Consider the following 17640-nt stretch of genomic DNA (forward strand, 5'->3'; position numbering starts at 1 on the left):
TGACCCAAAGGTCCTTCAAAATATTTTTCTCCCCCCTGAGGAGGGAACTGATAGAGCAGCTTTGGTGAGCCAGGGTCAAGCCCCCACAATAGATGATGTGTAAATTCTTGACTAAATGATCTTTATTAAATCTTCATTAAATTGTGGTTAATTTGGGGGATTTTATGATTAATTTTGAGATTAAATTTAGGTTAATCTTGATGACCTTGTTATTAAGCAGAACTTTAATTTATTTTCTGAGAGTTCAGTGTGGGATATTAATCTTTCTTTTTATAATGAACATTTAAGATTCTTTATCTTTCATGAATGAAAATGGACATGTAGGCAGGAAATTTTTTGAGGCTAGTATGATTTATTGTGTATCTTTTAGAAGGACGTTGAAGGGGAGTGTGTGAATTCTTGGTCTGTTTAAGCTGAAGTTGATATCCTAGTGCAGCTTATGAGAAAAGATAATGGATACAGTGAATTGTTGTTTTGCTTGATTTCCGTCAAATGTAAATGTTTCCCAAATACTTCACAAGCAACTGAACAAATTTGATTGATCCAAAATACAATTAGTAGTTTGACAAAATAATCATCGACACTTAAAATTCTGTCTTAGTTTTCTATTCCAGCTGTTGGTGGAGTGTTTGTTTCTGATGCTTTTTTCTTTTTGTTTGTCTTTGATTGTTGAGAATGACTTGATGGCTACTGCCACCACTGCGGGTGTGGCACTTGGCTCTGGTTGATGCTGTCCCATCCAGGTCTTCTGGGCCATGTCCTGATGGCAGTGTTGTTTGAAAGGAGGAGATAGTACTGAGATAGTAATGCCTTGCATCCCAGTCCTTTGGCCCTCATCAGGGTGCTGATGTCAGACCAGTCTGGTGTATTACTCTTGATCACTGCTGCTGCTGCCATTTTCTTCAGAGGCATAATCAAAATCTAAGGTAAATGTGGATTTAGGTACTGCAAGATCCAAGAGCATTTGAATGTCAGCACTGTGTTTCCAGCCCAGAGATTGAGAGGTGTACAAAGCACTGTGGCAGGATGTGTGTATTGGTAGCTATGGGCAAATTCCAGTGGTGGGGTAGTATTGAAGAAAAATTTTAAAAGTTATACATCAGTGGTAGCTAAAGGAATGTGGTGGTCATAGGTATTGGGACAGTGGTTGATAGTGCTGTTTTATTGAGTTTTGGGGGAAATTATAGATGGCTTAGTAGGAGATTTGACTTGTTGTTTGTAGGATATTAGCAGGCTTGTTGTCAAAATGTTAGGCAACAAATATGAATGGGTACTTGAGTTCAGCTGCTGAACTTCATTGGAAGGTAGTGTATGTCCATTAAGCTGATCCATTATCTTCCCTGAGCAATGCTATTACATTATTGTGAACAGTGGCCCAGTAGCTGAATTAGGGTGCTAATAAGTCCTGACCTACTGTGTACTTTTGTCAGATGTTTGTTGTTATGTTTGAGTGGTTTAAGATTTGATTCAAATGTAGACAGTTTTGAACAAATGGCCGGGAAAAGAAACATTACTGCAGGTTTCAGCCACCCACCACCTCTTCTCCTTGTGTTTTCCACACAGCATGTTGCACTAGGTTTGTCTCTTACTGCCTGGAGTTATCAAAATAGCATGCAGGCAATTGACTGTTAAAACAGAGAAGGAGAGGTCTGAATTTGCCCATGTTTTAAGTCTTAAGGAGTAGTCTGCAGGGGGTTTGAAGTGCTTGGCTTGTCTTGTGTTGTGCTAGATAAAACACTACAGCATTGGCTGCTTACTTGCCTTGAAATGTCTCGGTATGTTGGTAAGAGGTAAGGTGGCAGTGTGCTTCATAAGAGGAAGTCCTTGGTTCAAGCAATTGTTACAGGGTGGATTTTGTAGTGGGTTGATAATCTGTCCTGATAAACTTTGCTTATGTGCATATGATAAATGCACATTTGCTTGTTCTGTGGGTGCAGCAGCCATGATGTGCCCACAAGGAGGTTGGGATTGCTTGCTGTGTATTAACAGGCGCGTTGTTATTGCTAATCAGAACTCTGATAACTAAAATTAATAGTGGGTACAAAGACAAGCAATTAAGGACATTCATCTTCCAAATGAGTCTAAAAGATTCATTGGTAGTTTAAATTTATATACTGAGGGCACTCAAACCATTAAAAAGGGTAATGGGTGCCCTGCAGGCATGTGCTTCAAAGCCATATGTCATTTTGGTGCTGGGACAGCAGACTGATAACTTCCCTTTAAGGGAAACTGCTATTCATTTATCAGTAAAATGTTGAAGGAAATGTACATTTTTTTGCTGTAGAGTGATCATAGAAGTGTAAGTTAAATCAAAGTGCAAGATTTATGTTCTAAGTCTTTTTGACTTTATCATAATAGATGTTAATTAGAAAAGTGTCTCACTGGTAACAGAGGGCACTGGAGTTGGGGCATTGAAAAGTATAAATATTTCTCTGAGACACAAATATTTCTCTCGTGTCTTGCAGTCTTTGACAGTGACACTGATGTAGTAACCAGCTTAGTACAGGCAATAAAATGTTGTGGTGCTTTTGTTGCTGCTGTTGATGCTCTGATCATGTTGTCACAGGGTGATGTTTGAGCAAATGTTGTTAATACAGAGATGCATATGAAGTTTTAAGGATTTATGGTACAAGGATTTAACACAAATTTTGCTGCAGTGTAGAATTTTATTTCTGTCCTGGTGTTGTCTTTCCAGCTGAAACACTGGTTTAAAGGTAATTCTGGGAGTACCTAGGAACCCATCTGGCAATGGGTTTTGGTGATGTAGGATTATCTAAAATTTGGCTTTGTCAGTCATTTAAAATGACAAATACTTTTACAGATTTGTGGGAGCTATTTGAGTTATCCCTAATTGAAGATGCAACATGATCTCTTGGTGTGGGACACAGTGCAGATTTGCTTATTGAATTTAGTAAAAGGAACTTTCTCTTCCCTATGTATGAACTCTGTGCAAACTCTGTCTGCTATGGCAATACTTGAATATGCTGTTTTGGGTGGGTTAAAAACATTTTCATTCTCAATTTGGTGATATACATGCACATTCTTCCTTTCCTTTTTCTCTAGTCTTTCTGAGTTCCACACCGTGTATGTCTTGTACAGAGGGCAGAACGAGCACAGGCTGTAGCTCTTGGTGGTCCTCAATCTCCCCTTTTTCCACCTCCAGCCCATTCACCTCCTGAGCGCAGTGTGAGCTGGTGAGACCCTGGCAGGCCTGGAAGGGTGTTGGCTGTTTGTGCTGTGCTGGTGACTCATCATAGGCAACACTCACTGGAATCTATTGTAATAAGGGGTTTTTGCTTGTTCTTGAAGTACTTGTCCCATATTTTGTATTTAAAAAGATAGACAACAAAGACAATACAAATACCCCTATTATTCCAGGAGCATCTTAGTAAAAGGAACTTCTGTTGTGATAAGCATTGTTATTTGGATTGATGTGCCTGAGTTACTGAGGACAGGGAGAAGAGCAGAAATATCTCCCCTGACTTTCAAAAATTGTCTGTAGCCTAATTCTTATATAACTTTTCTAGATTAAAAAATACCATCTAAGTAATTATGAAGGCACTGTTTTCTCTTTCACTCTCTCCTGCTATTGCCCTTTGTTTTTGAGTAGGAGGAGCAAACTCTAGGGCTGTGTGCCACACATAGAGATAACAGCTGCTGCAGAATTGTATGCATGGCATCTGTATTTTCTTGCCTTTACGCTCTGCTTTTTCTTTGACCAGGCTCTTTTGATTCCTTTGTTTCTTCATTCTCAAACCTTGATCTTTTTCTGAGATTGTCATGCTTTCGTCTCTCTTTTCCGAGCCTACTTAATGGCCTTGAGTTAAGAATGGAATAAAAAACTTACTGAATGAGACAGGGCAGACATTACTGTGCTATTTGGGAATTCTGTCTTTTTTTTTCCTCCCATCATTTGCATTCTTTCCATTCTTCTTTCTCTCTGTCACTTCTCACAACTTTTGTTGTGAGGTTTTCATACTTGTTTGTGTGACCCTGAAAAAATGCCTTGCTATGTTATGCTAGATTGATTTAGTAAATCAAGATTACCCAATTCATTCTGCAGCAATTATTTATTTTCTAAGTAATTTTAATTAATTTTTCTGACTGTTTTGGGCACAATATTTATCCTTGTTGTCAGTGTTTGGACTGTTTTTGCTTTCAGAGTTTTTGTTTTTCATCTTTGGTCTATTATTTGCAGTTTTCCCTGTGGATGAGATAGCATGTTGCTTTTTGTCACACAGACCCTGAGATAGGTTTCACTTGAATTAGTGACTTCAGGCTATGATTTGCTCTGACAGAAGGTACTCTTGGGAGAAATTGGTTGTGTGGAGTAGTGATGTTTTTACCAAAGAGAATGGAACACTGATGGGTGAGTTGTTTGCAGGTTTCAGCTTTGTAAATGCAAGCCTGTGAACTGTGATACAAGGCTGCGTGGGCAGTGCAGTTGAGGTGGGCCCCAGAGAAACCCCTCTGCTTGACTCTTGGAAGGTCTCTGCTTTCAAATAAACTCATAACAAATTTCTTCTCTAGGAGGATGCACATTCGATGATGGTCCTGGGCCCTGTGACTACCACCAAGACCTGTACGATGATTTCGACTGGGTGCATGTCAGTGCTCAAGAACCTCACTATTTGCCACCTGAAATGCCTCAAGGTGAGAAACCTCACAGATACTGAAGGATAAATTTCTTTATAAACTCAAAGCCTCATTGAATATGACCTCAAGGCCACTGTCTGAGATTCCCACTTTAACCTTGGTAATGGAGATCATATAAAGGAACAAAAGTAATAAATATAGCAGTCTTGGTAATGGAGAAATTAGACCAATTACCCCTTAAAAACTGGGGTGAGGCATAGGGAAGGGAGAAAGGAAGGCATAATTTCCTCTCTAATTCCGTGTGGAATTCCTGTTGGCTTGAAGTAAAATGCTGTGTTTTATATGACAGCCAATGTATCGATTCAATTATTCAGGTAGGCACTAGAAAAAATGGTGAAAAAAGGGATGCATGCAAAAACCCCATACTCTGATTCCTTCTTTCCTCCCCCCCCCCCCCAAACCTCCTATCATCTGAAGGTAATCAGAAAAGCTTGATTTATGGAAATATTGCTGTTGTTAATTACTATTTAGGACAGGTAATGAATAACTGAAGAGGCACAGCCTACATGACCTTGCCTGCTCACCTTTGATGAACAGCTTAATCGGCGCTTCCCAGACAGCATGATATGCTGAGAGAATGAAAGCATTTGAAATTCAGCTACATTTTCCAATTAATAATACATTAAGTAATTAATCATGCAGAGGAGGAAAAAAGGTCATGGCTATTTTATTTGTATCTAAAAGGTTTTGTGAAGTGAGGGATGTGTGGAGAAGGAGTGAGAAATGTTGCCACACAGAAGTAACCTCACCTCTGCAGCATTCCTTCCCCTGTGTTTTGTGTACTGTTGTGAATTATTAATGGTGGTTGATCTATATAATTTTACTTCTTAACTTCTACATAGTGGGTTCCCCCTGCTTTGGAGTCACTGATACAAGCAGGTGTAACCATGCCCAAGAACTTTCAAAATAGGTTAATTAAGCAAGACCCACACTTTATTTAATGGACTTCTTGGTGCTTCAGTTTTGCATAAGCAAGAATAAATTTAAAAACCTCAACATTTGTGATGGACTTATGTTAAAAAGAGCTCAAAACAATATCTCCCCTAGTAAGGCTGAAATTAGTTACTATTCAGTTTGCATTTTTCAGAATGTACTTGTTTTTTATAAAAGTTGGAGGTGTCTTAATTTTGATGGAAACACCATTCTGGGAAAAATTTGGCATTTTTAGACCTTTGGCACACCTTGTACAGGAAGAAGAGCAATTTGAGAAATTGTATTTTGAATGAATCTAAATGACAAGATAGCTTCTTGCTTATTCCAAATAACATACCTGTTGTCCTTAGGCAGTTCTCAGAGTTAAATGACACAGTACTCTCTGGCATATGATTTCTTTTCAGTTCTGCTATAGACTCATTTTTCTCTGAGCATAGCACATGGATTATTTCAGAGCAAGTTGTTTTGGTTGTTTTTTTTTTTTTTTTTTGCATTTGTATGCAAAATTGTGGCTGCTCAAAAAAATCTATCAGAATAAAGGAATTTTTCAGAGATAGACCAAAAGAGATACAGAAGAAGCTCTGGTTATTTTTTTTTTTTTCATCCCTTAGTTAGAATGCTAGACTTCTTGTATCAAACTTGATGTTTGGTGACTGATATGTGGACTAAAACTAAGCCTCAAATCTGTTCTGATCTGATGAGCTTCCCCTTAAGAAGTTCAGTGTCTTCAGATTCTGAAGATGCATACCATACATAAATATTCAAGTCCATTTGTGTTTAAAATAGTGTGATTTTAAATTAAGTCTGAAAAGGTAACATGGATTTAGAATGAGCACCAAATTCTTCTGGTGGATCTGCAGGAAATGGAACAGCAAGAGGTTCAAGCAAAAGCAGAAGGGAATTAACTGTGCAGTCATCTGCTGTGCAGTATTTTAACATTGATGACCCCTTCATGAAGAAGCTACCCAAGTAGAATTAGATGTGGTAATTAAAGTATGGGTCAAATACTACTGCAGTTTTCACTATGAAAAAAGCTGTGTTTTAAAACCTGTAGAAGAAGCTAGGAATCTCTTAGGGACCACTTTTTCCTGTTCTGTCAGTGACAGCAGAGAAAGGAAGGAGTATCCAGAAAAACTAAGCAGCTAAGAAACTGAAGTCCTGGAGGAGGGATTGTTTTCTTTCCATCTCTTCTTCTCAGGCTCTGTAGTCCTTCTGCTAGGCACAAATCTCTGATCAACACCTCCTCTACATGGACACGTTTTTGTAGTTTTTGGGGCCCTTGTCTTTTACATCTCTTTGGAATACAATAAAGGGGGGCTCCAGGCATAGATTTGTCTCAGTAGGAGCACTGGTTTACGACTGTGATAACAAGATAATACCCTTACAGTGAGTATGCAGCTTTCAGGGCTCTAACTTCACCACATTCACGAAGAATCATTGCTGTTATAGAAGATTATACTCTATTTTCAAATGAGAATTTTCAGTCTTCAATACCTTCAGAAAGACTTATTAAAAAAAACCCCAAACAACAAAACTCCCCAAATAATGTTGTGGCAAGTGCTAAATTGACAAGTGCCAATGTTTTACTTTTGATTCAAGGGGGGTGCTAGTTGAAATCAATGTTGTGCTTTGGAGAGCGATGATGAATCATGGTAAATTTCAGACCTAATGGCACATGCTTCAGAGTGCTATAAAAATATGAAAACCTCTCCTAATGGAAAACATTATACCAGTGTAGCAATAGCAAATGCTATTGGTAAGGCAAGTGTAATTAGCTCTGAGTAACTAATGCATCTTCAGATTTTTTTAGACTCACCTACATTGTATTTCTCAAGCTTTGAGCAGAGGCAAAAGCCACTTATCTTCTGTTATGGGAAAATAAATGCAGTACATAATATTTAATTTAAAAACGAAGTGAACACCTAAAGCAGGGGCTTGAGTACGGATTTAAATACCAAGTTGTAAAATGTCCGAACTGCAACGTACATGATAAAATCTTTGGATTACTTATTAAGACCTGGGAAAACACATGATTTCCAAGATTAGCTTTCTGAGAGCACATAAAATTGGCTGTTCTAGATCAAGCTAAAGATCTGCTGATTTTGAGTGTAGCCATTAGCAGTTGCCTAGGCAAGAAGTTGTGACAAAAAAGCACTGATTTTGTGCCCTGACTGCTCTCCTACTTCCCAGCTGTTTGGCATTTAGGAATGTTCTCAACTAGAAACAGTCTTTATTTATAATATTCTCAAGGAGTCTATGGTTTTGCCCTGTCAGTCTTGTCTTACTGTGTGTGGGTTTCTTGAAGGCTTCTAGTACCTTCTTTGGGCTAAAACAGAGTGTCAGATTTTGTTATGGAACGTGGGGAAATGCAGCTCTTTTTTTTCTTTTTTTTTTTTTTTTTTTTTTTTTTGGACTTGTCCATGACTTCCCTTTTAAACATGTTGATGTTATGTACAGGACATGTGCAAAGCTGAGTACTAATGGTCTCCTTCCACCCATTCAGTTTTTTTTAAATACCTCTTAAATAAAACACAGACTTTTCTCCAGACCATCATTCTAGGTCAAATAGTCCCAGACTACCGAGATGTTCCATAAGTGGAAATGGTTCTGCATCTGTACATTTGCATTTTGTGGGAGGCAGGGCTGGTAAATAGGTGTTGTATTTTTGTAGACCTGGTGACAAAAAATGAAGTACAAATATTTACCTTGTGGTCTTGGTCCATCTAAAGAAAGACATTTTCTAGATGTTCAAATAAACCCTTTATAGCATGTATTATGTTTTCACATGTTATTTTTATACATTATGCTATACAAGATAGAAATTGGAGAATGCTCCTAAGCAGAAATCCAATTTTGTCTATGGATATTTTCCAGTTATTTTAGGGGATTATTCATTGTGTGTGGATAACTTAATTTTGCGGTAGACGGAGTAAATAATAGTGCTTTCTTATACCACTGGAGATGTGCAAAGGGGGATTTTATCTGTATTAATAATGCATTTACTGATGGTTTTACCCCTAGAGAGAGAAGACAGTTTATTTACCCTGTTTGCTTTGCCTGTTAAAAGCAACATTAATCTGAGGCTATGCAAGGTCAGGGCATGAGAGCTTGTAATGGGCTGTGTGATGGGAGCCACTTAATGAAGGACTTTTTTAATGTAAGGGTTGTTACCCTCCTGGTTACAGATGCATTTTGAAGAATGTCTCAATTATTATGGACAATACTGATGTGCTGAGATGGACATCTTATTTCTGGTCTCTCAGATGGATAATGTGCCTAGATTGATGTGTGCTAATTTTTTAAAACTGATTTTATAGAAATCTAGAAATCTAAGTAAACTAAATTAACAGCAGTGAGGGAAGTCTTAGTTGCACTTGTCATCTAGCATGACTAAAAAAAAAAAACTAGATTAAATCTTAAAAGCTGTTCCTTAGAATTATAGAATTTTGCAAATGCCAACTTTGTTATAATGAAGAGTATTGCAGAAATAATTTTTTCACTTTACAGAAATTGTAGATAAACCTTTATGCCTCCCCATTGAAGAATAAAGTTAAATCCACTACTCTGAAAAAAAGAAAAGAAACAAAACAATTCTGAAAAGTAAAACATCAACACATTCTGGTTTAGGCTGGTATTTTGGTGGAAGCCTACAGAGCTATTTCAGAAGAGAGTGTGTATATGGTGAAAGGTATTGGAGATGGGAGGAAATGTGTTGACAAAAATCATAGGCTTTACTTTCATGATAATTTCATTTTTATGGTTTTTAGGTAGAATATCTGACTGCTCATTACCACATCCTGTTATACCCAGAGGCATTCTCATGTTTCTGCCTTCTCCCAGTTGTTTTGATATACATATGGTTGTGTACTTGTGTGGATTGGAAATAAAAAAAAGGAAGCGTGCAGCATGGGCCAGCTAGTTCATTGTGCATCTGTAAAGGGATTTGCTATGCTCATGCAGCTGATGAGGACCACATTTGCTGGTGGCTTGAGTGGGTACAGGGCTTGTGTAAACCTCTAAGGTGCCTGAAAGAGATATGAAAATTACATCCTTAGATTTGTGTGAAACTTAAATGTTCCTGTACAAATAAAGTTGAGTATTTGTTGTGATCTGAAAGGTCAGTTGTGCTTTATTTAAGTTCTGCCTTGTACAGAAAGGAAATAACTTTTGTGTCACCTGCATGACGCAAAATGAATTTCAGCACAGGACCAATGTAAGCATTTATGAAATGTATAACTGAGAGAGGGGAGACAAAAGGTCATGAAATTTGTGTTTTAATATAGATTTCATATGGATTTAGCTCAGGAAGGAAAGCTGTAATGTAAATGTCATATAGATGAGACTTCTGGCCTTTCGCTTCACTTAAACCTGAATTTTTCTCCTGTAGAAATGAATCCACCAACCCATGAATAAATTCAAATTATGTGGATGTGTAAGAGTATAGTCAGAAAAAAGCCAGACTATGAAGCAGTGTCTAGTGAAAACAAGTGTATTTATTGGGGCATGGATAGGATTGAGAGCTCAGCAGCAGGAGAACCCTCACCATGTCCTGGGTTACTGAGCTCTGTGTGTTCCACACATATTGTGGCAGCTTGCTGTTTTGTGCTACAGAAGGGTGAAGTTCAAGCAGGGTCTTTTTCTGGATCCCTTTATTTTAATAGTCAGGCAAACAAAGCTTACTAGTCCATTGAGCAGCTGCGAACTGAATTTTCAATAATTTGCTGCTCTATGACTGCATTGTTGGTGTAAAGATCAGAGAAACTATGAGCAAGAGAATTTGTTGACTAGATCATAGATTGGCAAATGCAATCCAGGAATGTTGTTGTTTTAAAATTTGATAATTGAAAGCTTATCTGGGTCATTACATTATAAAATAAATGCAAAATCTTGGGGTCTGTGTTTGGGGCTGCTAAGAAGTTCTGATTGTCTTTCTCCCTTTTACATTTCTTTATATGATAGGATATATATGTTTTATTTAAGGTGGCTCTATTCTTTTTCCTTGGATGCTTAAGTCTTCATATTCTCCTTCACCCCAAAAGTTGACTGATATTTATTTCCTGTTTAACTTGTCAATGCACTGTGGAGCTGAATTTATTGGAAGTACTTCCTTGATCAGAAAAACGTATTTTCCTGCCTTCCTTGTTCAGTAAGCTTTGTGCTTGCTTTATTGTCTGTTAGTAGCATCTGTGACAGAAAGAAACCCACCTTGTTAGTCCAGTGCAATTAATGTCTGCCTAAAGAACACGTGTAAACATCCTGATCCTATTTGGTTCATTCAATACAGTGCACTATCCATCTATTGACCAGTTCCAAGGATTCCCTGTTGTTCTCAAATACACTTGGCATAAAGTGAACAGTGGAGGGGCACAGGGAAGGATTTACAGATATTGCACAGTGTATCAGTGCTTTTGTACATTTAGATAAGACATTTTTTCATCAAAAAATTTAGGCCTGAGTTTAGTATAAGTAGAGTTTTTGTAGTAATAGTAATAACTTTGGCATAGAAGTAACAAATGTGTTGGGTTTTCATTCATTGACACAGATTTCTTGCTGAATTTACACAAAATTACTTCAACTTCAAGGCCAACTACTATAACTGCATATCTACACTGGTTTGGTTGGCTTTGCTTTTTCTTTTCCTCTTCTAAGTTTTGTTCAGCCTTACCCCTTCATCCAGTGTATAAAATGCAGCCTTCTGAGAAACTGCTCCTTCTTTTTCCTTGTTATTTTTTTTCCTAGTTCAATATTTGAAGTATATTAGGATGTTGCCCTGAATCTGGACTACTAAATTAAAACAAGGGGAGAAATCTGTTTGTTATAGATAGAGTTTCAAAGTAGTAGGTCAATCTTGGACAAATCCACCTTTGCCATCCTACTACCATCACAGTATTCGTAGCAGTCTTCCTGTTTGTTACCCAGCCTTCTGTTGAGCGCCACAGCTTTCTAGCTTCTGGTATCTGCATATCAAGGAGTTCAAATGGGATTGGGCAGCACTGTGAGCAGGGAGAAATGACCAGCTCTGGTCAACTCTTGCCACTCTTGGTCAGAAGCCTGGGCTGTGAGTGGAAGTGTTTCATTGCTTGTATAAAGTCAGCTGCTGCTTTGGTATTTGTGAATGTCAGTAAGAGGCTCTACCTGGAACTGCTATTTTGGTAGCATTGTGAAGGGTGGACAAAAAGCAAAATGGTGCTGTGCTAGCCTTTGAGAATTGAAGGGAAAACAGGGTTGCATAGCACCTTGGTAGTCTGGAAGGTGCTACAGGTTATATGAAGCATTTAGAGGCATTCAGAGTTTGCAAGGCTAGACGTCCAAAGCACAGCAAGGAGAAGTGCTTATTTGGTTTCTTGTAGCTTACCTGCATGGAGAGGAGCAAGCTAGCTCTGCTTTTCAGTACTGTGTCTGCCTGCTGTACCATTGTCCTACCATCATTTTCACTCTCAGCCTGCTCATGTGTGTGTATATATGTATTTATTTTTTTCTCCTGAAGATAGCAGTTGCCTTGCATTCAAATTTTCTGGGCTATTTTGGAGTGCAGTGGAGGGACAGACCCAAGTTGAAGTACTGCTGCTTCTCGTGTGGCTTCATTTACTTCAGAGCATGGGGAGAGTTCGTGTGCTTCTGCTTACAGAGGAAGGTGTAGGGTCAGCACATCTGGTAACCTTGAACCCTCTGTTTGGCACCCTTTGGCTGGACCCTCTCATAGAAAAGAGAAAAAGCAGACAACTAGTGTGTGTGAAGTTGTTTTATGTTTGCATGGCTGCTTCAGTTTGCTGTAAGTGTTGGTGGCATCCTTCCCTTTCTCTGTCTATGTCTGCTCCTATTCTTTAGCTTTAATATTTCTGTAGGTTGCCTCATTGCTCTGCATTCTGCTTCCACTCAGCTGTGTGCAATTTTTAGCAATAATATAACCACATCTTGACTTACAGGAGATGGAGAAGAAGCCAGATTAGAAGTAGGGGAAAAAAGTAAAATAATTTTACTCTTTGGAAGAGGATAAGTAAAAACAGCACCTAGGAACTATTTGTGGAGGAAACTGAAGGACTTGATGTATGAAAAAGACTGGTGTTCAGACAAGACGGAAAAAAGCCCTGTGATAGAATGAATAATGTACAGTGGTTGCTAATGCAGATTATAACTTCTGAAGCAGTAAACTTCAGAAAGAAGTGCCATGTATTTCTGTTGCTAGGGTGCTGTGGTAACCCTTTGTGCATGGGTACCTCCCCTTCCCTGGGCTAACTTCTGACCTTGGTTGCAGTAGATACGAAGTCTCTTCATGGAAGGGAAGCTGTGAGATACTTTGAATTCACTGCAGAGCATTCCCAATTTACTACAGGATCTGTTATGCAATTGTAAACTAATATCTGAATTACCTACAAATCTATAACCTGAGCAATGGCAACCCCAACAACAGAAGAAGCAATGCCTATAAAAACAAACAAAAACCTGGAAGTAAGATGAGATAAAATTCAGTAAGCCAAATAGCAAAAAAGAAAATAAAACCAACAAACCAGAAAAAAAAAAGCCCAAAAAACCAACAAAGGGAAGCGATGCTTTACTTAACATTTTCCATGTACAGTGTCTGAAATTTTCCTGTCTGCTTAAATATTGATTTCTGAGCTCCAACCCTTTTACTGCTCAGCATGTAATTTATGTTCCCTTGTGCTTATGCTGCAGGTCCATGCTGATGCAGCAGTCATTGATGTTTGTTAATAGTGACTACAACTGCAGTAATAATAAAATTATTATTTTACAGAACAGATTTTGATTCAACAGAGAAGGTTCAAACTTTTCTTAGGTTGTAGTGAGCAAATAAAATAATTACTATTAGGAAAGTGCAAAATATTTAATTTGTGCGTTTCTATCATTATTTGCTATAGATAGTTATTCAGTTTGGTTTTTTGAGCTAGTTAGTAAGGTTTGTTTAATCTCTTTTTCCTCTTTTTTTTTCCTTCCTTTTTTATTTCCTTCGCTGTCACTCTCCCCCACACCAGAGCCTCTCTGCTGGGATTATTTTTTTCCCTTTCTCACCTTGCTCCATAGAAACATCTTGAAAAGGAAAATCTGTTTTATGAGGGTTGCACAAATCTCATTTCTGAGCATGTAGGCTGTGAAGAAGCAATTGCTGAGGTGGTGCTTATTAGGGAAGGAGCAGGTTTGTGGTAGGTACAGGAACAGATTCAGCTGTGTTGCTTTGCTTTGCCTTGTATGTGATGTTTGTGTTTGTTTTTGAATCTTGTTTAATCATTAGCATGTGTAATGTTTCTTCCACACACAGAGTGACATTCAAAGATGTCTTTTTTATTTTTTGTCTCATCTCCTCCTGGGCTTGAAAGAATAACCTTATTTAAATATGTTTTAGAGAAAATTTTAGAATATTACTAAGAAATTAAATCCATTAAGGATATGATCCACTGGAAAAATATTACTTTTAAAATGCTATACATTATTTCATTCCAAAACATGTTGCTTCTGTTCAAAGAAGGGTGGACTTTTATCAGATTTAGGCTGTAGTCAAAATCAGCAAGCAGGAAAACTTTAATTAGATCATACATTTTAAATTTGTTTGGCACTTTACATACTGTCTATCTTGCAGAGGAAAAAAGCACATTTTCCCCATCCCCTCTAGCTCCCTCCCATCACCTCAGCAGACTTGGAAAAACACCTGTCTTCTATCAGAGCCCTGCTTCTATCCAGACCCTTCAAGGCTGGAGAGCTATAATTAAGTAATATTCTGACCTAATAAAAGCTCAAGGATGGGATTTTTTTTTTTGTGGTGATTTTGCTTCTTATTTCTTGAAAAAAAAGAAGGATTTGATTATTATTTGTTTTAGAGGAAACAGCTTTTAAAACTCCCAGTCTATTCTGCAGTATAATCACTGCTTCAGGGGAAAAAAAACCAACAAAAAAAGTGGAACTCAGAGGTACACTTACAATGTATAGTGCTGGACAGTCCTGAGGAGCTCCCATTAACCTTGTGTTCCTGAGGTGGGAGAGATGACCCAGCTCTCCATCTGTTGCTGAGTTAGCAAAAGTCCCAAAATTCCTTGTGTTCTTCTGTCTTTTTAAAGAACAATTCTGAGGATTTGGCAGCTATTTAATCTGTTTGGGATCAAACTATTTTTAGCTTCAAAAACCTAGCCTTGTATAAACATGAACCAGACCCACTGTACTCATTAAGAGAAAGTCAACAAGCAGTATGAACTAAGCATCTTTCCCATGCATTTGTGTTCTCTTAACTTATTCCCATGAATGAGGGATCACTAAGCACATGGCATACAAACAGAAGAAGCTGTTGACATTAATTTTTCCTCTTTGGTATAGCTGACCTCTGCTAACAAAGCTTTTACCTTCTATCAGCTTCTCCACTGAGTGTGCCAGGCTTATGACTGGCTTTGAAATCTCCCAACTTGTGGACTTTCTTGAAAGAAATAAAGAAAATATGCAGCTGAGTGACATTGGCAATGGCATTAGCAAGTATCCCTTGTACTGGCAGTAGAGATGGCTTCCTGTGCCTGCTGGTTACAGTGCAAGGGAGCCGGCTGTCTTGGCTCCAGGCTTTGTAGGTGGTCTCTTATCACTTTCCTCCAGACTGGCAGTAAGAGCTCTGCTTTCCAATTAGACTGCAGTTGAAGGTAGATATTAAGCCAGTATAAGTTTCCAATTAGGCTGCAGCTTCACAGGTCACAGTGAGCCATCCTAATACCTTACTGTTGAGTAAAGGGATTATTCTGCTCATCTTTACTCCCTCTCCTCCCTTGCCTTCATGTTTCAGCTAGCTTCCTCAGCTAGCTTTACTTGTCAGAGCTCACGGAGAGCTGATACAACTCATTATCCCTGAGAAAATGTTGTTGTTTTTCTGGATTCATCTGGCTTAGTGAATTGACTTGACTCAAGTCTGATAAGCACCACAGCCAACAGCACAAGGGAATGAAGGAGCTGAAAGGATGAGTGGCATAAAAACAAGAGAAGAGGCAGACACAGGGAGTTGTTAGGTCATGTCACCTGTAAGCTGTAAACAGCAGTTTGTGTTTTGAATGTTGTGATGAATATAATCTTAATATCCACCTTGTCAGCCCCAAGGTTTTCCTTGCATGGTCCTGCTGATGCCTTTTTATTGGATCTTATCTGGGACCAGGGGTTTGTTCATTTTGTGAGTAAGACAATGGGTATTCACACTTGTGTGTAAGTGCTCTTTCCAAATGTGGAGAACCATGTAAGCAGCTTCTTTGGAGGATTCGGAGAAGTACATTCTTTTCAGTATGTTCATTGCACATTGCTGGAACATGTTCTCCACTGGAATTCATTAAGTGTATAAGGAGATGGAGGTGGTTACCACCAAGTGAGAAATGTTGGTCACCTGGGAGCAGATGACTGCACAAAGACAACTACTGTATCAAGTAAATACAGCATATTCAACAAGGAGGTATTTGTGCAATGGCTTAAAGAAAACATGGGTGAAAGTGTACAATGAACTTATTAAATAAAAAAGTCTGATGATTCCCTCTAGACTAAATAAATTTTGCAACCCAACCAGCTGACCTAGTATGAAAAAAAGTTCCTTAAAATTACTATGTAAATTTACTTACATTGTATGAAATTCATGTTACTCACAAGGTACACAATTTATTTTGCATATATAATTTATATTTATATAAAATTATGGTCATGCAATATTCATCTGGAATTTATATGAAGATTTTGATTAAGGAGTGTGAAAGAAGCAAAGCTGCAAAACAGTGTATGTAGCTTATGGGTAAGGATCAGAGAATAAATCAGCACAGGTGATTTTGCTGTGAGTGTCTGCTGCAGTCTATCAAGAGCAGGACACAGATGAAGCTCTCTTTATGCAGTTGGTGAAAGCTTCACAGTCAGAGACTCCAAGAGATGTTACCTTCACCAACAAGGAAGAGCTGTTTGAGTATGGTTAAGGGCAGCATCAGCTGAAATGATCATGAGCCTTGAATTTGAGATCCTGAGAAGAGTCCCCAGGGCTAAGAGCAGAATTACAGACTTGAATTTTGAAGAGCAAATTTTGACCTCTTCAGAGACTTGCTTTGCAGGATCCCATTGGGAGGTACCCTGAAGGGCAAAGGGGTTCAAGAGAGCTGGTTGATCAAGGACAGCTTCTTGAAGCACAGGGCACTGTGTCTTGTAGAGAGTTAAAGTGAAGGCACTGTTGCCTTGCAGAGAGTTAAACAGGCATGGCAGAATGGCGTTATGGATGAACAGAGCCTGTGCACCAAGAATTCACAGAGACAGAAGAAGGGAGAGACCACTTTGAAGGATATGGAGACATTGCCTGCTCATAATAGGGATGGAGTCAGGAAAGCCAAAGCTCATCTAGAATTCAAGCTAGAAAAGGACCTGGAGTACAACAGGACAGCTTTCCTCTGTAGGTACACTGGCAACAAGAAAGAGGCTGAGGAGAGTGTAGACCCATTGTTTAGTGAGATTAGGGACCCCTGGACAAAGGAAAGAGGATGTACTTGATGCCTTCTTTGCTTTGGTTTTCGAGATGAAGACTTATCACCAAACCTTTCAGGGTCTTTGAGAGTGAGACTGTACCTGAAGACATGTGGACAGAGGGATCACTTAACCACTTGGGCATTCACTAGTCTGTGGGACCAGTTGGAATGCAGCCAAGGGTAGGCAGATATTGTGAGGCAGCTTTCTCTTATCTTCAAAAGTTCATGGCACTTGTGGGAAGCTTTGCAGGACTGGGGAAAGACAGTGTCACATCAGTTCTTAAAATGGATTAGAAAAAGGATACAGGGAAGTACAGATCATTTTAGAAACAGTTTCCAAACACATGAAAGGCAAGAAAGGGGTTGGTGGGAGCAGCCAACATGGGTATGAAAAGGACAAGTCATACCTGATGAATCCTACTGCTTTCTGTAATATGAAGTGAACCAAGTAACAATATGTCCCATATCTTGGCTTTCGTAGACCTGTAACACAGTCTTTCATAGTTTATTTTCTCTGAACTCTGCAAATAGATGATGAGTGCAAAGTTGGCTGAACTCCCAGATTCAAGGCTGTGATCAGGGGTGC

General features: G+C 38.6%; 1 protein-coding gene across 12 annotated transcripts in view; it reads left to right on the forward strand.

The window, feature by feature from the left end:
• PTPRK (protein tyrosine phosphatase receptor type K) overlaps positions 1-17640 on the forward strand; it is a 381645-nt gene that overhangs the window by 80344 nt on the left and 283661 nt on the right. For all 12 annotated transcript variants that reach the window (XM_071437018.1, XM_071437032.1, XM_071437039.1 and 9 more), the window contains exon 2: positions 4531-4653. In XM_071437018.1, the coding sequence (XP_071293119.1) occupies positions 4531-4653 (123 nt within the window). The remainder of the gene's footprint in view (positions 1-4530; positions 4654-17640) is intronic.

Source organism: Agelaius tricolor, unplaced genomic scaffold (assembly GCF_023055355.1).
Source record: "Agelaius tricolor isolate 1412-34295 unplaced genomic scaffold, bAgeTri1.0.p SCAF_1, whole genome shotgun sequence".
Lineage (NCBI taxonomy): Eukaryota > Metazoa > Chordata > Aves > Passeriformes > Icteridae > Agelaius > Agelaius tricolor.